This window comes from Nilaparvata lugens, chromosome 1 (genome assembly GCF_014356525.2).
Source record: "Nilaparvata lugens isolate BPH chromosome 1, ASM1435652v1, whole genome shotgun sequence".
In the NCBI taxonomy this organism is placed as follows: domain Eukaryota; kingdom Metazoa; phylum Arthropoda; class Insecta; order Hemiptera; family Delphacidae; genus Nilaparvata; species Nilaparvata lugens.
Window position 1 is genome coordinate 76,974,504 of NC_052504.1, and position 25,593 is coordinate 77,000,096.

Consider the following 25,593-nt stretch of genomic DNA (forward strand, 5'->3'; position numbering starts at 1 on the left):
GTACTTTCATCATGCTTTATTCAAGGAAAGGTGAATGATTTCATTATGGAATCATTCCTAATCAATAATTTTTCCTTGATTTCAACATTATAACAATGAAAGTCATATAATAAAATTCTCAAAAGTAGTAAAATGGATTCTCAAAAAAGCGATACACAGAACCAGATTTTGGTGACTAACTTATTTATTATATTCATAACTGATACATATTTACATAATATAGAAACGTGAAATTGAAACTGAAAATAAGGTTCTAAATATCATAAATTTCCTACTTTTTTAAAACTATATTTTGGTTACTAACTTATTTATTATGTTCATATCTAACTGATACATACTCACATAATATGAAACAAACTAAAAACTGGAAATTGGGGTTTATCATATTATAAATTTACTACTTTACTACATCTACTACTTTATCATATTTACTATTTTTGTAGAACAAGTTGTTCCTTGTAGCCTATTGGATTTTTTTATTTTATCTATGGTAATCATTGGAACACATTCTGTTTGGGACTGGCAAAGACGTACTCCACATTTTGTGCAATACACCTTGTGTACCCAGTCTTACACAGCTTGCAACGTCCTAGTTTGCAAATACCCATGTTCGTGTCCAATATTTCTTCCAGTGTCTGGAGAAAAAGGGAATTATGAAGCTAGGTTACACTATGTAGCAGAGCTACATGTAGCTCAGCTATAAAGCTCTGCTACAAGTTCAAAGAGTGACTTTGGAGATATGCTATATAGCAGTTGAGCCTATTTTCTCAGCTATATAGCAGAAAATGAGCTATCCAAAATTTACAAAATTATCCAATATCTTCTCTCTCTTCTCTGTGCTGAAAGCATCACAGTAGCTTCGCCGAAAGCAGTGGCTGCTGCAAGAACTACATTCTTCTTTGGCATCTGGTTGGGATAACTAAGCAGTGAATAGTGGTTTATTCCAAACTATATGTAGCTCTGCTACATGAAATTTGCATAGATCTCCTTATAGCAGAGCTATATGTAGCTCAAATTTCATATAGCTCCCCAGCTACATATAGTGTACACTACTATAATGTAATGTATAATGTACTATAGTGTACAACTACATATAGTGTAAACGTAGCTTTAGGCTATTTGCTTCATACAATGAGTCCTGTAATACATGACTGCTGACTCAGGTAATGATTTAGATTGCACAGGTAAAACAGACTTTTGAAAATAAATTGGTGAGAATCTCACCTGTACATTCTCTTGTAGAGGATCAGCAATAATATTACTGTCCAGTATCTGATTTCTAAAAAACTATTCAACTCATCTTCAGAAAGATTCATGAGTTTGTCTAAATCTTCATTATCCAAGATTTTGTACATTATAACGAAAAACAATCATCCACAATAATTCAATAAACAATAACTCCACGAATGCGTTTGAAAACTGAGAGAAACACAATAACCTAACCTCAAAGTCTCCTCACATGTGACTCCTCTAACGGCCCAATGTTGTTCTAAAACAACAGACATAAATTTGGAATATAAATGATATTTTGTTCAAGTTTCTATTCCTATGACTGATATTTCATCATGAAATAATAAACAATTATATGGATATTTTTATTCTTATTTTCAGTTCTTTAGAATTTTATAAAAAATTATAAAAACCGAAGAAAATTGTCACATTGAAGTGTTGGTACAATTGGATATCACAGCTGCTTTTTCAGAAATTAGACTGCATTTGAGTGCTCTCTAGTGGTATAATACTAAACTAGACTAATGTAGCTTTCAAACAAGGCCAGTAGATGGCAGATTCATTAAATCACTGATCCAATAGACATCATAGAAAGTCATGTTGTTCAGGAACAACAGTGGGATAGAAAGGGGTTTAAAATTTCAAGTCAATCGGTTATTAGGAATGGAGTTATCGTGTTCACAGACATACACACATACACACACACAGACCAACACCCAAAAATCATGTTTTTGGACTCAGGGGACCTTGAAACGTATAGAAAACTTGAAATTGGTGTACCTTAATTTTTTTGGAAAGCAATACTTTCCTTACCTATGGTAGTAGGGCAAGGAAAGTAATAAAAACGCATGAAAAGAGAGGTTAACAGATTTTGTCTATTTTTCATGCGTTTTGTTTGTAATTGAGGATTATTTTTTTAAATGCAGGATCTCTGCATTACTTGTCGTTTTCCCTCAGTGAACGAATTACGGTACTTTAAGTAAAATTACATAATCAGAACGTGTAAATACATAATTAATATGTAATATCATTAGAGTAATTGGGGTACAATCTTAGTTTACTTGAGTTTAATATACAGTATATAGAGTATTACATAATACTGTATATTAAATTCAAGTAAACTTAGATTGTATCCACATTATCAAGGTTTTCCATCAACAGATGAACTTTTCTCTCTGAAATCAGAGCAGTCAAATGTATTAGAATTAAGAAATCAGACTCTCAACTATAATACTCGTTATGGCCTAATTATTGAGAGATATAAATTGGATTTTTTTGAGAGAAAAACAATTTTCAAAGGAAAAAAATGTTTTATCAATTTACTAGGCAATTTAAAGTTAATTGAAGACGTCAAAATATTTGGTAAAAATTTTAAGGAATATTTCGTGAGCTTATCTCTGTATTCTTTGCAGAAGTTTGGCAACAGCGATCGTTGATTTATTTTGTATTTTATTTGTGTACCAACTATAGTAAGACTTATATGTAATTAATTTCAAACTGACGCTATTCATATGTATTTGTGGATGTCTGATGAATAACGATTTTCCTATTCTATTCTATAGAGTCTTTAAATTTTATTCAACATTGATGATTGTGCTTGCTTTATGCACATCATTCCGATCAAATAAATAGAAGTTGCCGTCTACTAGAAATTTGTACCTATTCAATAGTTCGATTTTTTCTCCTCCATTTTTCAACCAAAAAATCTCTTTTTACATAGTCCTATCTGCATCCTCCCACTCTAATGATATTATATGCGTGTTTCCAATTATTTAATTTGATCATTGGTTTAATAGGATTGGGTGGCTACTTATCTGGGTTTTCAAGTACAGGTACAATAGGTACCAAGATGAACGGAGGAGAATGACTTATTACATATTTTTATTCAGTTGAAAAGGTCAGCCTCTTTATTTACAAGGCACTTACACTTCAATTGTAGTTACCGTATTAACTCCTTTTTTAATTTTAAGGTGCAGAAATCGGCAGTATACAATTCAATAATACCACAGTCATCTCTGAATTAGGATATGCAATGGTCTCATGAAAATTAGAATGTTTCATAACTGGGTTCACTTGCATAACTTACTGGTCAGCTCGAGTTGAAATCAGTGAAAAGCAAGAAAATCTTGAAGAAATGTATTGAAAAGCATTGAATATAATTATGCTATCCATACAATTCACCACACCCAATTCATCCACCAAACCTAGACCTAGGCCCGCTTGCCAAAAAACCTGTTCAATTTGAACCACGATTAAATGCCATAAGAATCAATCAGAGAAAGGTTTTTTTTTAAAAAAGGATTTTCTGATTGATACTCTTAGCATTTAATTACTGTTGACAGGATTATATTTTGTGCAACCTGGCCTAAGTTAGTCATATCATCTCAAATGATATTAAGTTGATGATACCAGTTTAACAGTAGGTACTTCAAAAAATATAGGTATTAGGAGTTCCCAACAGAAATATTTTAATTTAATTGATTACTTGAATTGTTCATAATATGGCTTGATTACAACACCATTATTGACATTGAAAATTGCAGAATATAAACTATATATTATTATAACTTATTTTAAAAACGAAGAGGAGACTCTTTTGATGTAGGTATTTTTAAAACTGTAAGTTATGAGTTTTGATTCGACTGTTTTGTCTAAAAAATTTACCCCTCAGGGATTTTTTCTGATTAGCCTACTGTACTTTACTTTTCAAGATATGAGAAGGCCTCAAGTTTTTTCTCCCTTCACTTTTCATAAAATGACCCGTATACTTCGTATTTATCATTTAATAGTTGTATGGTGGTATAGTTTTGTAATGAAACAAGCTTTGGTTTACAAATCGCACCCAAGCATGATATTTTTCTCATTAAGGCTGCGCAACAGGCTAAAAAACTATTCACTGATGGTATTCATTTTGATAAAGTGATACGGTACGTTTTTTTCGAATTGAATACTATAACTTACTCACCAAGTTATCGAAATTGAAAAAGTCCCTCAGGGATTTTTCTGATTAGCCTACTGTATTTTACTTTTCAAGATATGAGAAGGCCTAAAGTTTAAACTGATATTTTTAGAAAAACTTTTCATTTTAACCTACTCAATACCGACAGAAATGCAGTCTATACAGGCCCTACTATATCCTCATCCAAAATTTATTTATATTACCGTACCGAATTTGAAATGATCTGTTTCAAAAATTTGAATTTAGGCGTGTAATTAAATATACATTTCAAAGAAAAAATAACACAAGGATCAAGGATCGCCTCAAGTACGGTACCGTACCGTATTTTATCCACCAATGTTTTTACATCAGTGTCGTTTGTTACATAAATAAATAAAAATGCAATACTACCATATAATTTTATGAAATTCAATCTATTAAGAATAGAATAGAATAATATTGAAATCGCCCATCTATTTTTTAAATTATTTATTATTCTGCAACTTATTTTATTTACTTCATGTTTTTGGATTATATATTGTGTGATTGGATATTATGAGACAAGCTCATGTATGGACATTTCAACTCTGGAAAAATGAAGATATTTTTCAAACATAAAATACTAAAATTCTTCAACAAAGAAAGTAATCCTCATTTTTAACAAAAATTCTAAACTTTACAAAATCTCTAATGAAAAACATCTTGGATGTTTAGCATTAAGGAAGTAAATTAATACTTACTACATATTACTTATTTTGTCTGTGGTATAGTAGGCTGTTGGAGCAACATTTTTTAAGCCTAATCCAACTAGGGCTAATAATTTTGTAAATTAGATAGGCCTATATAATATTAATGATCCTTGACATATGATACATAGGCCTATTTAAAAACTATAAAGATACATTTTATAAAAATTGGATCATTCTATTTTCTATGTAAGTTAAGAATAAGGTGAAGTTTGGGATAAATTAGGTAGACATTTACTTGGATAAATCTTGAAACTTTCAGACTTCCCGCCAAAACTCAAGCAAGTGCCACATGTATTAGAAAATTTTATATCAATAATTAAACAATTTATTTTAATGTTGTTTATTACTTTGGAATTGTACGAAAACGATTTATTCATTCTTATAACACTGAAAAATATATCAAATCAATTAGAAATTGGTAAATTTATTCAAGTGTAACTATCATTAATAGTTTAAAAACTATATTCATCTCCATTATACTGTATTTTGAGTTCATTTTATTCTAAAATCAAGAATGAAACACCCTTGAGATGAGAAAAAATTGTATTTTATCACTTTTCAAAGACTTTATATATTTTTAAAATTATTCAGCCTATTTTCTAGTGATTTAAGTGGCTGTGATCGTAAAGCATTCTTGTAAAAAGTATATTATTCTCATAAATCAGACTTATTTATTTCTGGTTTGGAACAAAGATCGATTGAATCTGTATCTTATTTAGAACTACTGTGAAAGTTTTCCAGACAGTTTTATTCCACATTAATCCTACGGGGAGTCATATTCCCGCTGCTACAGGTTAGTAAAATATATATGAAATATGTGTATATACATATATTAGACAACTTTATTGTTTACACTACATCTTGAGAACGTCTATTTATATTGTTTCGGCATTTACATATATATACAGTATTATAAATAATGACCACCGGTTTGGTTGTGTTATGAATATTGATAAATAACATAACCTAATCATTGATGAGCAACCCAGTTGAAAGAGTCCTATTTCCTATTCTTATTTCCATATTGGTTTTGTACGATCACAATGGACTATTTTTAACCTCTAGTGGAATCTGCGAGACGATCCCTTTCCTACATCAACTTTTTTCTTCATCACTATTTCATCTTATCATGATCGAATGCAATAATGTTATCTATTAAACGTAGCATTTGCTAAATTGATCATGAAAATAAGATTTAAGAAAAATTCCAATTGTTCAATAATTTGTTTTTATTAACCTACACCTACTAATAAGATCCTCTCACAGTTATCATAATCATAAGATAGCAAACTTTCATTCATTATTCCAAACGTTTATGATTCAAAATTTAAGCAATTACAACAATTTTAGTATGTGTTTATCTCAAGTTTACTCAGAACTTGTGTGAAAGATGTCCCAATTCAACCCCAGGTGTTGCTGGGCTCATGATAGGTACTTTGAGGCTATAACTAACTGATTAATCTTCCATTGAATAACTTATTTTTATGCTGAACCATGTTTAAAGTTTGTAGTTCAGTACTGATTAGATGACAGCAACCTAAACTAATTTTTTTTCAGTTTTGTTAAACATCCTGAAAATAAAGTAAGGTTGGTATTGTAAAAAGCTTTGTTTTTTTGTTCTATGTGGATCTTTGACTCCATTGTCTATTTAGAATGTTAAAATACATCTTATGTGTGTGCTCATAGCATTGTTAGACTAATATCAAGTATCATAGTAATTTCCATTCATAAGGGCAATTAGGGGGCAGGCCGCCCAATCTACGGCACACAGGTCAAATCCGAACCGCAAGCTGAATTCAAGATGCACGCCGTGGTACCAGTAAAACGTAAGAATTTAAAAAAATGCATATTAAAGTCATATTTGAAACGTTTTGTTTATTTTTGTATTAGGCTAAGTCTTAGCTGATTTTACCCAGTAGGCCTATTACAGAAAAATATTATCACTGTCTTTATCTAGCTCATTGGCCTTTACCGCAATATTCAGTCATATTGCATACGAGACATATGTCAGTTCTGACATATAGGGGTGTTGGGTTGCGTTCAACAAGCGTAGAGTGAGCAGGTGGCTGCTCCACATTGGAACAAAGGCTTCGGAGGCTCTCCTAAATTTGCCTTGTAGATAAATATTTAAAATGCCAGCATACTATTTCACATATTCATCCTTATTATTTTTTTATCAATTTTTCCCCCGCAGAATATTATAGCCTAATAAATTTATGACTGCCAAGTGAAACCCTTAAGCATCGTTAAGCTGATTTATTACTATCAATATTGTATGTTTTACTGGTAATATTTTTTCATATTCCGCTTTGATTTCTAAGCTATTTTCGAGTATCAACTTCCTTAATAAGTAAAAAACTTAATCACACTTTATTAAAAAACTTTTATTCACAACATATTTCAACATATAAATGGCATTTTCAAGTGATTCACTTCATTCACTGACTTCACTCACATGAAAATGGCATTTATATGTTGAAACATGCTGTGAATAAATGTTTTTTAATTAAGGGTAGCCTACTCAAATTTTTATAAGAGTAGCCCTCACCAAAAAGATAACCATGATTTCCTTTATTCTAACTGTATTTTAACTTTCTGATTTATTTCGATTCCTCCCTGCACACGGACAAATCGACCTCGCAAGGAGTATATTCATTATATTATTGTTACACTATTATTTTGTAAATATGCTTTTTTATGAATAGATAAATTTGAAATTTGAAAATTATTTTAATGAATGAAAAAAATATTTATTCACATTATAATGATATGATACAATGTACATTACATTAATCAAGTAACAGATCATTATATTATAGTTTGAGATTCAATGAAAATATGTAGTGTTGTGATAGGGCGGATTGATGGTGTGGAAATGGTGGCGCCGCTAGTAATCTGCACGAAGCTTGAGCAGCGAGCCGTGGTGCGGTTCCTGTGGGCAGAGGGCTACGATGGGGCGGAGATCCACCGCCGCCTCACCAACATCTACGGCGGCAGTGTGCTGCCGCAGCCGTCGGTCTACGGCTGGATCGACATGTTCCGCAACGGCCGCACCAGCATCAAGGTCGTGAAGCGACCGCCGCCGCAACCTGGCCAACCGCCGCAGCCGCAGGGCCCTATCGGCGGCCATCGCCCGCCCATCAGCGCACAGGCTGCTGCCACCATTGAACAGGTGCGTAGTAGATCCAATTCCAGTTCAAAAACCGTAGTTCAATTGAGTTTATTGCTTACACAGCTTGTAACAGAACAGTTCATTCATCTATACAATCCTGAAGAAAGAAGTTCATTCAATAAAAAACTAATCTGTGAGAAATTTGTCCGGAATAAGGTTTTTTTGGTACACTCATATATTAATTGTTGATGATTCTTTATTGCCAAAATTCAACAAAGTAACAAATCAAAGGTTAATAAATCAAACACTTATCACAAGAAAATAAAATTAACTACCGAGAACTAAAAAACTGGAAATTGTTTCAGGCACCACAGCAAAAGAAAAGTCTTTGGCCGCTGTTGGCAATCGCAAAAAGTCCGATTCAAAATAAAAACTAAAAATATCACAATACAAAATCAAGTTGATGACAAGAAAAAACTATTTCAAATCACTGCAAAAAACAAAAGAGTTAAAACTTATTTTGAGATAAATTTATCATATTATAGAGTATTATCATATAATAGTGTTATATTGAATGCGATTATGATATAATATTCCTGTGTTGTAGATGGGCGGCTTCTATGGGTGCGGCGACGAGAGCAACACGTCGAGCCAAGAGGTGTCGGAGGCGGTTGGCAGAGGCGGGGCCGGGGGCGGAGGGGACAAGAGTCCGCGGCGGGGGCCAGACCTGCCGAGCAAACAGGAGGCGGGGGTGGGGGTGGGCTTGGGGCCGATGGGAGCGGTTCGCGCGCCCAAACCGCAGACGTGTCAGGTGTGTGGCAAGGTGCTGTCATCTGCTTCGTCCTACTATGTGCACATGAAGCTGCATTCTGGCAACAAGCCGTTCCAGTGCACCCAGTGCGAGGCCACCTTCTGCCGCAAGCCCTACCTTGAGGTGCACATGCGCTCGCACACCGGCGAACGGCCCTTCCAGTGCGACGTCTGCTTCAAACGGTAAATGCCACACATTACACATTGTATTAAATATAACCAAGTTACTATCCGCTGCTCTTCGTATCTAGTAGCCTACAAATATCAGTATCTCAATCGATCAATAATTTTATCGAATCCAACACAAAATGCACTATAAATTAAAATGCAAAAACAATACATTCAAAATATAAATTTCTCATAAAAATACAAGAAACAGGCTTCATGATGGAGTGTGCTTAAAAGATTAGATTAGAGTTCTTTATTTATGTATGTTACAATATTTACTGGCCTATACACTAATTTACATAAAATGACGGTAATGCTAATTATTTAACGAATTTTACAAAGTATAAAAAATTAATCAATAAAAATAAAGATTGAATGCAATAATTAGAATAACGATAATAAAATATTGTGATGTAACTTCATAAATCGGCGGTGTTTCAACAAATAATTGTCGATTCTCTGAAAAGGATATGAAATAATATATTTCCCATCAACACACGACCGGGTTGTGATGGATAAAAGTAAGGAATGAAGGGTGAGGAGGAGCAAAAAAATAGGGGAATGGAAGAGGAAGATAGGAAAAAACAGAGAGAAAAAATAAATGCACAAGCTAGTCCACTTCTAACAAATATAGCTAAATAAATGGCATTGCATTCTATAGTTTGAGCAGAAATCTTGAGCCTCATACGTCGATATGGAAGAAAAAGTTACTGTAGGTCCAGTTCTTTTCACCTACTTTAGTTTTCCTACTAATCTTCTGAGAAATTGGTCCGGATTAAGGTTTATTATTTTAGCACTAAAAATTTGAATTTAACTAGAAATGAAACAAAATTTGTGTCTATGTTGTGCTGTATGAATGAATGTTGTTTGTCGATTGCAGTTTCACGCAGAAGAGCAGCCTGAACACACACAAGCGTGTGCACACAGGCGAGCGTCCGTACGAGTGCGACATCTGCCAGAAGCGGTTCGCGGTGAAGAGCTACGTGTCAGCGCACCGCTGGAGTCACGTGTCTGAGAAGCCTCTCGGCTGCAACCAGTGCAACCTCACGTTCACCTCCAAGAACCAGTTCACGCTGCACATGCGCACGCACATGCCCGGCCGCATGTTCGACTGTCACATCTGCGGCAAGTCGTTTGTGCGAGACAGCTATCTGATTCGCCACCACAACCGCCAGCACCGCGATCTCCAGCACAACTATCCCGATCTCAGCTGTCAAGTCAGCCAGGAGTGAGTTTTGAATAAAATAACAACCTATAATAATAATAATAGTCTCTACTGTAGGAATAATCAGACAAAAGGTTTCAGAAAATCTCAATCGCCTTGGTGAATCAGAAAATGCAAAATATGGAATCCATAAGACAGTTGTATTCAGCACGGTGTCAATGATTAGATCCTTTCTAAATATAACAATGATGCCGATGACCGACTTAAGCTGGGTTTTCGTTTGTGCGTAAATGCCGTCGTCGAACACGACAGGGTGAGGATCTCACATTGTGTGGATTTCAATTTGTCTAAATAACCTAAAAGATTATGTTTTATGGGGGATCTTGAGTTTATACTTTTTTATGCTTTCAAATGGCAATATGTTGATATTATTAGAAATGTTTTTATTCTTGAATAATAATCACAAATAATGATAAGTCGCCTATTTGATCAGCTATTTTAGCACACTTGAAATTTGGACTATATGAATTTCAACAATGCTTGCCGTCGTCCACTACGGAAATTTACGCACAAACGAAAATGCACCTTTAGGTTGCAAAAAAATACACACATTGTAAGTGATGAAATTGGCAAAAAAATATATATTTATCTATTTATTTCCACAAAATATAAAACAATCAATACAGACAGACAACTCGTGCAAGTAAAATAAACAATAGAATTGTAATTATTCAAAATGTATGATAATGAATAAAACCAAAAATAACATAGATTAATATATTAGCATGTGAATAAAATAATAATAATTACTATTATTATGTTAATGACAGTCTCCTTCAAAATACCTAGCCTACAGAGTCATCTATAATCTATCATGTAAGTGAATGAATCACGTCCACATGATGGAGTACCAGGGAGAACTAAATAAAATGTATAAAAGAAATAGAGGGGATATACAAATAGGCTAGTGCTTATCAAATCAAAAATATACCTAAAATTATTATGGAATACAATACTACTACTACGGCCCTACTTTAAAGCACTTGGTATTCTACCACTCCCAAGTCAATATATCCTAGAAACAGTCTGCTTTATAAAGAAACACATAAACGAATTAAATACAGGAGAAACATTTCATCAATATCCAACCAGATTCAGAAATAATTTAAGAGAAGATGCTCATCAAAGTGCTATGTATGAGAGAGGTGTAAGAAGTTCAGGTATCCGGATGTACAACATATTGCCCTCTCACATAAAAGATACTTCTGGAAAGGTTTTCAGATTTTTATTAAAAAAAGAGTTGCTGTCCATTTGCGCTTACTCAGTGGAGGAGTATAGAAATTATTATAAACCTCAAAATGGAGGTTTACGTAGGTAGATGATAACATTTTATGTTTGACTAATGAAAAATTGACATATCCTTATACCCCTTTATCAGGTGGTCAGTGGATGAAAATAAATAAATAAAATAAATAAATAACAATAAGGTTAGCCAAGTTTGGTAGAGCTAGATTTGGAATCTGAACTGATCAAGCCATCTACTGTACTCCCATCGGAGTGCACCCCTATCAACAAGATCAAACGCCGATTTTAGGTCAACAAAGAACCTATGTACCTTTTTCCTTCTTCCTCGCAGCTTCAAACTTTAATATTGTGTAGACTGAATATCTTGTCAACCGTGGAATAGCCTTTTCTGAATCCCACTTGGTCGCACATCCACTTTTCAAGTCTAGCCAAAAGGACACCTGCAAACCACTTTGCTAGCGCATTTACGAATGATATGCCTCTATAATTTCGTGCATCGGCCGTGTTTCCTTTATCATGAATAGGAAATATCGCCGCTTCCCTAAAGCTTTTTCAGTCTGCATTCTCTAACACATTATTAAAAAGACCCAAATCTTTTCGTGCAATTCTTCTGGTGCGTTTTTAAAGAACTCTAGGCACCCGGGGTCAGTGGCGAATTTTCTAGTTTATGAAAGCAAAAGTTTACTCCTATGGGCTACATATTATGAGAGGATCAGTAAATAATGTTTTGTTCATTCACCAAAGATAATTTGTTGTATATTTATATTATATTCATTTATTTGCAATGTATATTTATCCCTTAAATAGACCTTTCTAACATTAACTTGATGTAGAATAAACATGAATTATCTGAAATTAAGTTTTAATCAATGTTTTTGTTTTCTTTAGTCGAAGTAAGTCGCCGAATTTTGATGCCGATGAACGCCCAGAAAGAGGAGGCGGCGGTGGAGGTGGCGGGGGAGGAGGAGGTGGTGGTGGAGGCGGAGGTGGCGCTGGAGGCGGTGGTGGAGGAGGAGGAGGTGGTGGTGGAGGCTCCATGCCTTCTGATGCCAGGCAGTCTGTCAATCTTGAGAACCACTGGAGAGTATTCGAGCGACATATGACTTCTACTTCACCGTAAGCTGAAATCTTGCATTATTTAGTATAATCAAACATAGTTCATAATCTACAAATTAAATTCTATACATAATGATCTCCCAACCGTTGATTAAAGGTTGGGTAAAAATAAGGTTGATTAAAAGTTTATTAAGGTTGGTTAAAAATCACCCAGGGCTTTGAAAATTTAGATGCCCTAGGTTGTCGATAATGCCTACATAAAGCTCCCTTACTCCATGCATTTTTCTTAGTGGCAGTGTTCTTCAATGCAGTGTAACAAGTGTTCGTGTTGCGTTGCTAGTGTGTCTGTTCTGTGACTCCTTGGGTAATATTTTACCCAGTAGTAATCACTTGTTTTTTTTTTTTTTTTTTTTTTAATGTCAAGTATACGAGGGAGTGTTGTTATTAACGTATTCCCAACATAACGATTATGTCGTATCAAATTTGAGTGAACGTGGAATAGGAAAAGTACTGTTTGAAGTTTGTGAGCCAGATGACTGTTGAGATGTTGATTTCATAAGAGATGTGGATGTGGTTGAAGAGGACAATGTTGACTTGTGACTTGATGAATAACATTCGAACAGTCATTTATCGCAGAATTAGAATATGAATTATTGATGAGACACACTATTCTTTATATAATAAACAATAAGATACATTATTGATAGAAAGGAATATATGAGGCAAGGTTCTCAAGTGGTTCGTATCATACTTTGATGAGAGACATCAGCGGGTGGAAATACAGTCTCACTCTTTCGTGTATCAGTCGGAATGGTTACAGGCGAGGAGTGGGGTCCCTCAGGGATCAGTCCTTGGTCCTTTGCTTTTCCTTCTATATATTAACGACTTGCCACCACACCTTGAGCCAGCACACTGTGTTTTATACGCTGATGAATCTGAAAGTAGAAGAGCTCTTCAGAAACTAGAAGAATGGCTGGCCTCAAATATGTTGGTACTAAATTACAATAAGACTATGCAGATTCCATTCAGGAAGGCTCGGGAAGCTGTATCGGATACGAGAGATGGAAACATAGGTTCATCAAACGAGGCAAAGGTACTTGGAGTTGTGCTGGACTCTGAACTCTCCTGGCGACCTCATTTAGACCAGCTAAAAAGCAAACTAAACTCGGCAGTATTTGTTCTTAGAACCGTGAAGAAATTGCTGGATGGAGGAACGCTTAGAAGAGTTTATTTTGCTGTGTTCCATTCTCTTCTTTCATACGATGTTATATATATTTTGGGGCAATTCAACTCATGCAATTCATATATTCAGGATTCAAAAGTGGGCAGTTAGAGTGATGGTGGGTGAATCTATTTGAGCAAGTTGTAGAGATTATTTCAAAGAGTTGAAGATTCTCCCACTACCAGGTGTATATATTTTGGAGGCTCTTTGTTTTATTGATAGGAATAAAGATAGGTTCAATACAGGAGAGTTGTTCCACTCATACAATACCAGATATAGACAAAACCTCAGAGACGACATTCATCGAACTGGTATGTATGAGAGGGGGGTAAAGAGTGCAGGAATTCGGCTTTATAATTCATTGCCAACACGCATAAAGGCTCTTACAGGTGAAAAGTTCAGAATTAAGGTGAGGGAGGAGTTGTTGCAGGTTTGTCCTTATTCCAGTGAGGAATTCTTTTTGCATTATGGAATGCAAAGATTGACGACTTAGATTATAATTGACAAATCCTTATACCCCTTTCATAGGTGGTCAGTGGGATGAAAAATGAAATGAAATGACTACCAGAAAATAAGAATTGATTAAAAATGTATGGGTGAAATGTGATCCAGCCCAGTAATAGGGGTCGTTGAAGTAATTGAGGTTAAATGAATGTTGTATTGTTTAGTAGGAGCAAATCGCCGCCTGCATTCGAAGTGGAAGGTCGCCAAGAGAGAGGAGCGCCATCATCCTCATCATCGGAGCCCCGGCCTTCCATCAACCTCGAAAATCACTGGAAAGTATTCGAACGTCACATGACCAACCCTCCGTAAGTCAATTATTCTCAATTCTCCTAATCGTATTAGGGCATTAATTCTACTGTTCAAATAAACGAAAAATTAGTAGCAAGATTACAATGTTGTCAGCTTGGAATTAAGTTTTTTACTTTGCCAAGAACAGATATGAAAATGTGACATGTTAGTTAATTTGAATGAAGCTTGGAACAAACTTGTTAACAAAAAAACATCAATTTTTAACCATCAAACAAAAAGATACCGATATCTTTAATAAGTCTAAGGTCCGGTTTCCGAGCTTGGAATTTAGCTAAGTTCTAGACTTTAAACAGCTGGAGTGTTGCTGGTTTTCTCAAAATTGGTTTTCCGAAACTGGGCGTATACTTAGCTTTTATTATAATCTTCATTTTCTCATTTCTATAATTGGAAACGTTTTTTCTTGACGAAATGAAACATTCCTAAATAACTCAAAATAGCTAAAACTTTACACTATTTTCTGTTTATGTTATTTTGTATTCAATTTTCTAGTTTTTCGAAATTTAATTTTATTCCCTAATCAGATTAACGGGACTATGCCCCGTTTCGGAAAGCCAATTTTCTTACTCCAGTTGTTTAATGTCTAGAACTTAGCTAAATCCCGAGATCGGAACCGGCCCTTAAGGTGCAATTTCTCAGAGGTGACGCGTCTCGAACGACGCGTTTCTAGCTGCTTGCTTATAGTCTCGACAAGCCTGCTTATAGCTGCGCTTGTCGACACGCCTCTAGGGAATTGCACCTTAAGATTGTGGTTGAGTAATCAATAGCGTCAAAAAATAGCAATGGAATTATTTTATTGAACACCATCATGATTAAAATTACCGTATTTATTTAAAAAAACTTACATGAGAAAGCATTATGATGATTATCAATACTCCACTTTATTCATATAATGTAACATTTCTAGAAACTTAGCTATTCATGTTAAAAAATTCACATTCTAATCAGCCCTAACCGACATACAATCTTCTAGTCACATTTATTCTATCTTCTTTATTTTTTTGAATTTAATAATTTATGAATGTCAAGCTTTCTCAAAAATAAGTGGACATTCACGCTAAAATTTATTGAATAAACGGTTAGCAAACAAGCTGGCCGTGTCGCAGGTGTGAACGACTTCTATGTCTCTTATTAATAAAATGATGTTCTTTTGCTGTAGGCTATTTTCATTTGATTTGTTGAACTTAAAGTATGTAATTGTTTGGTTTCAGGTCACGCCGTGGAAGCGTTTTCCCAGGTTTAGTTCCTCCTGTTGGTGGACCTTCACAGAATCGATCTTCTCATGTTCCTTCTTTGAATGACGTCATGAACTCTTCTTCACAGGTAAACATTCTTTCTATTTATAAACATCTGTTGGAAACTGGTCTCTGTTTGCTTTTATTCATTCAACAGACTACAATATTATATATTTAATAGAAATTACAATTTAATTGCATGAATAGAAATTAACTATCCTAGTGAATAATGAAATAAAATAATGAATTTAAAAGGGGGACTATGTTCGACTGATGATTTGAAGTTTGAGATTGCTTTCGAATGTCGCTCAGAGAGCAGTCAGGTGTACTGAGTTCTGCGGTCCGAGTTCCGCGTCCTATCCATGGAGTTCCCATGGAGTTCGGCTGTCAAATATAAGCGAACCAGTAGGATTTCTTTGCATAATATATTTAAAATACATAGGAAGAAAAACTATTATTCTTTCATAAATTAATATTATATGGCATTCTTTGACCTAAATTTGATTTCATTAAATTAAAAATATGATTTCCCATTATTGTTATTTTATCAATTTTTGTGCAAAATATGCGTTTGAGACCTATTGCGGTATAAAATTGACAAATATTTTTAACCTCAAATTCTGATACTTCAATATGTTTATGATATGGTAAATGTATCAATCCTATGCACGAACAATCGCAATGTTTATAAAAATATGCGATTGCTCACCCTGCAAACGAGTTGGTGGTTCGTACACACACATAGTTCGTGTAGCACATTTCAGCTCGTTTACATGGATATCCATGATACAGAATGAGCGAATAAAATGTATGTGCAAGTGAATTTTTATGTCTTATGAAGTGTACTTGAGATGTATCCTATGTAAAAATCAAAGATTTTTCAATTACTATTATTTATTATTAATTCTATGATTTTATAATTTTATGTTACAGTTTAATCAACAGTCACAGTGACCCCCTCCTAATCCAAGCAAGAATATTCGAAAATTCCGATAGGCTTGACTTCAACAGACATGAAACATTTCGAAACTTGTGACCTTGTTTCAAAGGAACACTTCTTTTTAACTTGGTGAAAAAATACCCAGAAGTGACAGAACATTTATGAATTGAACAATGATGTAGCATGCCATAATCATTGTATGAAAGTATTTTAGTTTAGCAGAAATTATTTTTTAATAGAATATTAATATGCTAGATGTATGCATTGTAAATTAAATTGGGTTTGGTTATTGCAGTATTTTAAACTTAAACTTGATACAGAAATATGAATAATGTATTAGATTTGGAAACTAATTTTAATCTTCCTATCCTAGAACTGTATTATACAGTTATTCTCTATGATTCTGTACAGTTATTCTGTTGGTAATTATCCAACAATTTTCAAGGAATTCATCAAAGGAACAGTTTTAAAGTGATTAAATTAGGCTATATCCTATTATTCTATGATAAAATAACTAATAACTAAAGAAATTAGTTTTTGTTAGAGAAATAATTGTTTAAAATATTGATATTTTAATGAATGAACAAAGCCATTTCAAAAAATTGTTAATAATCGTCGGTAATATTTTATATTCTTGACTCTGTGATTCCTAAAAAAATGAATGTTCTAATTGTTTTGTAAGCTTAATGTTGATTTTTTATATAAATTTAACTAGGAATATGTAGAACAACAGTAGTGTATTAAAAATTATAACAAGCAAGACAGTAGTCGAAAAATGAAAAAACTCGCCCGTTTCATGTTTTATACGTTGATGATTTCAAGCAGTTTTTCTGTGGAACTGAAATTTAGATTAGACTTTCTGACTCTCGTAGTGACAGTAATGTTCCTACTTTGTGTAATCTATGCTCATTTTCTATTCTAAACGACGCTTCTCTTCCTCTATGTGATCGCATACCAGCATTTTCGAATCCACGGCTGTGAGCACACTAATCTTTTCACTTGTTCCTTGATATTTGGTGGCCTTAAGCGCACATATACTCTCATATCAAAGTGGTTTCATTGGATGATTGTTGTGAGCTTGCTAATCCACAAGCTTTAACAACATTCCCAAATTTCCTTTTATTAGCGCTGGGAAGTTCTAGATCACCGTTTTTCTTTGTTCTAAATCGCTGTCATTAATAACCAACAAGGTACTGGATTGCTGATCTTTCATTCACAACTCTTCTTGAGTAGTTTAGCAAGTGAGCCCATATCGATTTGTATTCAAATTGAATTGTATAATCATTGTCGTACTCATAACCGCGAGAAATCCATAACATATTCGATATTTTCATGTTTATAAATTGTGGTAGCTTATATTTTATTTGTATTGAATTTATTTTCGACTTATGCGTCATGCACTAGAATTTACATCACATGTATGTAGCTGTTGAAATAGTTTCAACTCAATATTAGGTATTTATTACACTAATGTAGCGTACCTACAACAGTTAATAGATGAAAACCAGCTCTATTTTGCGCATGAAACAATTTTTTTTAGTGAGGAGAAAAACAAGTCAAACTCTAAAGTGGCCGATTTTTGGCGAAACTTTGATTCGTTTACTAAAATGTTTATTTTAAATTTATAGCTTATTCGTTTGAAGTTTTTAAATTGGAAAGTATAGCAAGTATAGATAACTTCAGCAAATCAAAAAAAAAAAAAAAACTGTAAATAAAATTTGTAGATTTTCTATGCAGTGAGGATGAATGAAGTATATAAATATAAAACTTTCTCAATCGTGTGTAGCAGAATTGTGATGTGCTTCTTTTGAGATGAAAGACAATCATGACTTCAGTTCCATCTAATTGATAACTTTTCCTTTAAATGAAAATAACTGCAATTTCTTCGGCTCTTTAGCCATACTAGGTGAAGTCACATACTTTGTCATGCCTATTCTCTCATAATATCTAATAGCTTTGGATCCTCATATGGGTTAGGAAGCTCAGGAGATGATTTTATCAACTTATTGACACACGCTACTAACTACTACACTCAACTAATTGACAAATGTTTGTGATAAACGATCTAACAGTTTTAGAAAAACTAATACCAGAGGAAGTAACTATTTAGTTTATTCATCTGAAAATATTATACAGACTTTTCATTTAAAATGGCTACGTCCTATGGCTATCCCCATAATATTTTATAATATACTATTAAAAATCTTCTAAGCCGAATCACAGAAACGTTCTTCACTACTGTATCTTATTAACACAACTAGATATTATTTATAGTTATATATTATATACATAGACAATATATTTATTTATTATTTTATTTGTTTTCGTTATAATTGCTAGTATTTTGGGATTAATAGTTAATTAATCTCATAATTTCTCATTAATGGTATTTTTTATAAGCCCAGTTCTAATTTAGTGTTTAATTGAGACAATGTTAATTTTATTTAGCTCACATCCTTGATGGATCAATTATTCAGCTTGCTGTTAGACTATCTTATAATAATATACATTGAATATTTTTAATTATTTCTACTTCTGCTTATAATTACTTGTATGTTCATTTTTTATTTTATTTTACTATTATGTCTCTATTTATTTTTTTACAATATATATTTATCAATAAAATCATTTTTATTCGTTTTGTACTTAGAAATAAATAATGAAATAGTCTAGATGACAGACAGTAAAAATGATAACTATATATAATAGTTTCAAGTGTAGACTACTCCGTATATGTGATTAACTGTAAACTCCTAAATAAATTAATAGTGTATTGTAAATATCGTAGGCTATGAAGTACATGTCATAGAGTATTATAAATTTCATAGACATGGAGGAATATGAAATTCATATTTCTCATAGATTATATTGTAGACGTCATGAAGTTCAACTCATTTCAAATCGAATCATTCAACTTGCATTCAAGTATTCAATATTGAATCGCATGTTCATAAAATTGTCCACAACACACTTTTCCAATAATTTTTAATGGATTAGTAGGCAAAAATGTTATTGAGATGAAAATTTTTGAATTTGCATATATTTTGTCCTAATAACTTATAAGCTAAATGTGATCTCAAAGATGTATCTTGAAATTTTAAAAATTGTTCAAAATCTAATCCTGATAGAATTACTCATTTTTTATTGGTGGATTTCAAAGTTATTCATTATTTCATCAGAATTAGATTGTTTTATATGAATTTGATTAAGAGACACCAAGTATAACTCTATTCATCCTGAAACTCTTAGTAAACACAAGCATATATTAATGGGGAAAATGATCAATCTTCGTCATTATAAGTTACAAATCATGCACGTAATTCGACAGAATGATGGCTGAATTTTGTTTGCTTCTCCAATAATACAATTTAAAATTTGTTCTACTTTTATTATTTAATTTGATTATAATTTTGTAAATAGTAATTCCTTATCTGAATACCACCTCACCTGCAAACGACAGCTAAATCAATAGGATTTTTTTAAATGCGTGTAATACACAAAATATTGTATTTTAAAACAAATTAATATTTATAGATTCCATAGATCAACTTTTCCTGGTTAGCATTAATATCAATAACTATCATTCTATACAGGACACTGTTATTGTATCTTATATTATATCAATGTGCATAAATCAGTATTATAAATTCAATATTAGTTCATGCCATTGTTGTTTTTAACATAACTCAGAATAGGGTCGAGATGTTCGATTGTTTTTTTTTTAATTGAAGTGGTGTGTGGTACTTAAGAATTCATTTCAATTCAAGAGTATTCAATTCATTTGATCAGATTTAATTATAAGTTCTCTTTATTGATACTAATAGATTATATTATTGACTAACTCATGTTATATTTAATAATAAAAGTATACAATGCTTGAGATATCTTGTTCTTTTTCATTATGGAAAACCAGCTCAATTATTTAATTTTACTAAAATAGCGTAATGTTTTTCTCTTTGAAAAAATTGTAAATATTACACAATCATTACTCTTGAGAACGATCTGATGCTTGGCCAAGCATAATTGAGAGAAATGATTCTCTATATTGGTAGAATATATATTGAAATGTGGACACAAATACTAATTTAGGAAGTAGACTCTTTAGAAATGGTAGACTAGGTTTCTAGGGATGGAACTGCGCAGAGAAATTTGAAAATAATCACATAGTAAAAATTAAAAAAAAAACTGTATCATGCGCTCTTTGCTGTTGGACTGTTGAATTGAATTCAAATCTCAAAACAGCTCTAAGGGTTCATTACAGGTATTTTTGCCACTTATAAGATGTAGCATGTTGTTTTGTCTTGTTTATTTAGAAAAAATACCCTAATTTAAAGATTTTAAAAAGCAAAAGAAAGGTGTTCGAGTTCGTGAAGGTGTAATGCTAACTTCCTTTTGTAAGCCCATATTCAAAAGACTCCAGCTTCCCACTGTTCCAGCCATTCACTCCCTTGAAGTAGTTACATTTCTTTATAGGAATATGAGGATTTCAATGTTAACAGTCAATCGCTTGTAGAAAACTCAAAGAAAGAATTCAGATCATTTACAGTTGCCGATTCGCAGACATACTTCTTGAGAAAGGGGCGTATCATGCTGAACCTGAATGTTTTAATTGCATTCAAAAATAATTGTTTAAGACGAATTTAAGTGAATTCTAAAAGGCTGTATGGGAACTATTAAATGTTTCTATCCAAGTCGACTGTGATAGGTACTGATTGAGGTAGATGATACCAGTTGACATTGGTTCTATCTGTCAGGCATGCTAGCTATCAATATCAGAAATTATATGCCATTATTCATGATGATATCAATAAGTAATATAAAATCACTGTGTAAAATATTGCCTAGTGACATTTATATATTAAGAAAATAATTGTATTGCCCTAGGTATAAAATAATTAAATATCCTTGATAAGGCCATGACATTTTTTGACAGTTTTGACCATGGTATTTAGATGAAAATATTCTTGAAATCTTCAATATTAATGAAATCTTCTTCTATATACTGTGGTTCTAACAACTGTTTAACCATATCGATAGAATTTTTACACATGTTTTCCAAATGTTTTGAGAAATAAACAACATTTAACATGGGTTCCAAATACACATGGGTAATTGCCATTCCATCAGTGGTGTTTATATAATAGACATGATTTAGAAACAAAAATTGAAAATAATTTCTATATTGACCTTTTGTGAGTAAATAGTTTTTATCAATTTTCAGTATTGTTTGCTTAAAATTAGTTTTTGAACTATTATATAGTAAATGATATTACTAACAAGTTGGTAAACTTTGATTTCAAAACAAATGAACCTTTTAGAGCACTGATTGCGAATTGTTGCATGACAGTGTCAGGATAACTGGAAATCCCAAAAATAATTTTAATTCAATTCTACCCTAGCTCTAAAGTGTATACGTAAATAAAACTTTGCATTTGGTTCTAAAAACTGAACTGTTAAGTTACAGTTTTTTTTTCATGTGTTTGTACGTGTTTTGATTTTTTGACGCCATCGATCCCACAATAATTGTGGGTAATGGATGAAGCTGAAGGTATTAAAATATTTAGTAGACTTAGTAGTATATAATACTGTATTTATATATTTACTATGAATTGTATAGACCTACACTTATCCTTCATTTACATTTTAGTTTAAATACTTACCATTTTGTGTAATTCAATTCGGTTTTCAATTTTATTATAATTATTATCCAACAGATGTCTAATAATCGATGCTCTACTGTATCTTCAGTACAATTTGGTAATTAAATTAGAAGGTTGTATATATATTATTATCTATTGTACCAATATTTTGACAGCTAGATCTTTGTCACTAGACACAACTTTACCATACTTGATAACAGTACAATATTCTATTATAATTATTATTTTTGAATAATAGTATAATAATCCTATATAAAATTGTGTTTTTTAAAATTCAATCGTAATATTTATGTTTATTTTTTCAGTCTGTATATGAAAACACCTCACTGACAATACCCTGAGCTAACATAGAAATTGACTTGAGGTCTTGACAAGATTTCCAAATTTACTGTGGAGTATTTTATTACTTGTTTCGAGTTTCAAAATGTCCAGTTGCAAGAAATTGAAGTTTGATTGTACTCTGAGTGAGCAATTGCTACAAAACAAACAGACGATTGATCCAGGTACTTGTGGTCCCAAAAACATTCTGTTGGTGGAAGCATCAAGAAAAGACAGAGATACGACCGACACAAACACTGCTCTGTTGGAACGCGTTTGGATTCTGTCCCGTCCTCCAATCAGTGAGTATTTAATACGGAAATTGGTCTCTCTTTTATATTTTAGTTAATTGTTACTTTCAATACATCCAACAAAAAACTTAAAGCCAATAATATTCTGTTTTTGAACTATTTTCAGCGACACTACAGTCTAATTTCTTTGGATATTTGTTATTAAAAATTTGTACCCACTGTGGAGCGCTTTCGGATTTTTTAAATCCATTCTCAACACTCGTGAGACACTTGAGTGCTGAGAATAGATTTTAAAAATCCGAAAGCAGTCTACTTTGAGTAATAGTTTTAATAACTAATATTCAAAGTAATTAGACTTTAGTGTGGTTGAAAATAGTTCAAAAACGGATTATTACTTGTAGTTTGTCATGGATAGTGAAATAGATGAGCCAATAATATTATTGTGTGACTTGAGTTGTTATACTAAGAACCATAGATATAATATTCTACAGGTACCTATATTATTCAAGCCTGGGTGTCTTAGTGTAAACAATTTTTGAAATAATTTTACAAACTGTTTCTTAAATAAAAACCTCATTTCTCAATTTTGTTTAGAAAAAATGCTTCATAGTTGTAAGAATGTTTTCTCAAAGGATACCTACTAAAAAGATCCAAGTAGCCTATTGGACCCGGTCACGCAGAGAGCTTGAGAGATCTGCGATCAAAATTTATGAAGATGATATAGATATTGTATTGTAGATAGCTCTCTGTGTGGCTGGGCCCTTTGGGTTCAGAATAAACCCACCACTCCTTGCATAGTTGCTCAACGGTGTGTTGGATAAAACAAAACTGTATTATATTCATTTATACTTTTGCCGCAACTTATCGATTAGGTTGACGTATTGAAAATCAGCCAATCTGAGAGCTTTCTATATATTGTTGTGCCGTGCCGACTCGTCTGAAAAACTCTTTGTATTTCTCGGCCTTAATAATCACTTATGAAATACCTAAGTTACTATACTTACATGTTTTTTGAAACTCTTTATAAATAAATATAGAGTGCAGTAAAATTCAGCCAAAACTCTTTCCAAGAGCACCTTTGGAAAACACCACAATAAAGAACTTCTAATAATAATAACTTTGAAATAAACTTCCAATAAAAAATACTTCAAAATAAACATCCTAGAACACCAAAATAAATTGTAATAGAGCGTGCCTACATTTGAGTACTACTGTGTATATTTATCAATTCTCTGGAAATATTTCATGTCTGTATTTTTATTTGAAGATCTGAAGGATCCAACGCCAACGGTGAGTGCCAGACGCCTCCAGGTGGCCAGAGCGATTCTGGATGGAGACTTTGACGGTGACGACAAGAACAGGTGTCCACCCGCACCGCCATGCCCCGGTGGCGACTCTGAGAGCTCTGCAAGAGGAAGCAGATCATCGACTAGGAGTTTATGCGCTTGATAGTAATAATTTAAAATGAACTTTTGATCTACAGTTTTTGGTGAAAAATTAAATTAAGATAAAACAAGTAAGATGTTGTCGTTTCTTGATCGGGGAGATGATTATTCCTCAAATATTTTGTTTTAGTTAATTATATATATCCGAAAATACATCAAGTAGAATCTTGTAGTAATAACTCAATATGAATGTTCATACTGAAGCACACTGCCAACTTATGATGACAGAATAGTGTAGGTAATATTCGGAAAAAGTCACTTAAGATTTGACACTCAAAACTAAAACTGCTGCAACAGTTCTATTATGTCAATAGAACACATTATGGTTCCAAGATATAAGCATGTAAGTAATAAGTGGAAAATGCAACTTTCAAACCACCCTCATCCCTTCAGCACATGATGTAGGGGCTGGGATTTTTTATATGCTCACCTCCAAACTAGAATCAACAAAGCTGTGAAGTCGAAAATTGTACCTAATCCAAACATTCCCTCCAAATTTCATTGTCAACTGATCTATTTTTGCTGAACAGAAAATTTCACTCTCAACACTAAAACTGCTGCAACAGTCGTAGGAAAATGCATAAAATAGTGAAAATATACATAAAATTGAAGATAAATTTGATGCTCTATCAGCTCATAATCAGCAAAGATTTATTTCATCAATAATTGTTCAAAAATTATATGGCCGAAAAGATGGAAAAATTGGAGGCAGAAGTGGTTTTTTTTTTCAAAAAATGTCTCACCTTCAAGAGCGGATATCTCAGAAACTATGAGAGATATGGAAAAAATGTAGAGGACAAATCTTGTTGGTGATGCATTAGTTTCCGAGATATATGCGAAAAATGAAAAAATGGTACTTTCAAACCACCCCCACCCCTTTAGCACAGGGAGTAGGGGTGAGGACTTTTGATATGCTAATCCTCTTACTATCAAAGAGCTGTGGAGTTGAAAATTGTGTTCCAATAAACTTTTCCCTCTATACGGTACCTTTATTATTTGAGCTTTCGTTGCCTGGACTATTATACTTTATAGTTTTCAGTTCACAAGTTTTAATATAGGTATGCATTCCTATAAACATCATTATTATTATTTGATTTGTAGTCAAAATAAGATTTATACATTGGATGTAATATTGAAAACTTAAAGAAGACAGTAATTATTGCTACTACCGTATGCGGT

At 32.9% G+C, this 25,593-nt stretch overlaps 2 protein-coding genes across 5 annotated transcripts; both read left to right on the forward strand.

The window, feature by feature from the left end:
- Positions 1-5,525: 5,525 nt before the first annotated feature.
- LOC111055595 (zinc finger protein 517) lies at positions 5,526-20,622 on the forward strand. 4 transcript variants are annotated; one of them, XM_039443660.1, is made up of 8 exons: positions 5,526-5,710; positions 7,762-8,089; positions 8,637-9,022; positions 9,888-10,235; positions 12,366-12,593; positions 14,424-14,564; positions 15,777-15,888; positions 16,734-20,622. In XM_039443660.1, the coding sequence occupies exons 2-8, from the start codon at positions 7,793-7,795 to the stop codon at positions 16,752-16,754; spliced, it is 1,533 nt and encodes a 510-aa protein (XP_039299594.1). In that variant the 5' UTR covers positions 5,526-5,710; positions 7,762-7,792; the 3' UTR covers positions 16,755-20,622. The 4 variants fall into 4 exon arrangements, with proteins under 4 accessions (XP_039299594.1, XP_039299589.1, XP_039299583.1 ...); XM_039443655.1 differs by having other exon boundaries at positions 5,527-5,710; positions 7,773-8,089; XM_039443649.1 differs by lacking the exon at positions 5,526-5,710 and adding an exon at positions 5,817-6,743 and having other exon boundaries at positions 7,773-8,089; positions 14,427-14,564.
- Positions 20,623-21,736: 1,114 nt separating this feature from the next.
- Positions 21,737-24,489, forward strand: LOC111055593. Its single transcript, XM_022342823.2, has 3 exons — positions 21,737-21,932; positions 22,706-23,020; positions 24,237-24,489. The coding sequence occupies exons 2-3, from the start codon at positions 22,825-22,827 to the stop codon at positions 24,416-24,418; spliced, it is 378 nt and encodes a 125-aa protein (XP_022198515.2). The 5' UTR covers positions 21,737-21,932; positions 22,706-22,824; the 3' UTR covers positions 24,419-24,489.
- The last annotated feature ends 1,104 nt before the right edge of the window (positions 24,490-25,593 follow it).

Coding starts and splice junctions, on each gene's coding strand:
- LOC111055595 (XM_039443643.1), top strand. CDS start 6,719: ATGCACGCCGTGGTACCAGTAAAAC. Junction 6,744..7,772: donor CGCCGTGGTACCAGTAAAAC/GTAAGAATTTAA, acceptor GTGTTGTGATAG/GGCGGATTGATGGTGTGGAA. Junction 8,090..8,636: donor CTGCTGCCACCATTGAACAG/GTGCGTAGTAGA, acceptor CCTGTGTTGTAG/ATGGGCGGCTTCTATGGGTG.
- LOC111055593 (XM_022342823.2), top strand. CDS start 22,825: ATGTCCAGTTGCAAGAAATTGAAGTTTGATTGTACTCTGAGTGAGCAA. Junction 23,021..24,236: donor TCTGTCCCGTCCTCCAATCA/GTGAGTATTTAA, acceptor TTTTATTTGAAG/ATCTGAAGGATCCAACGCCA.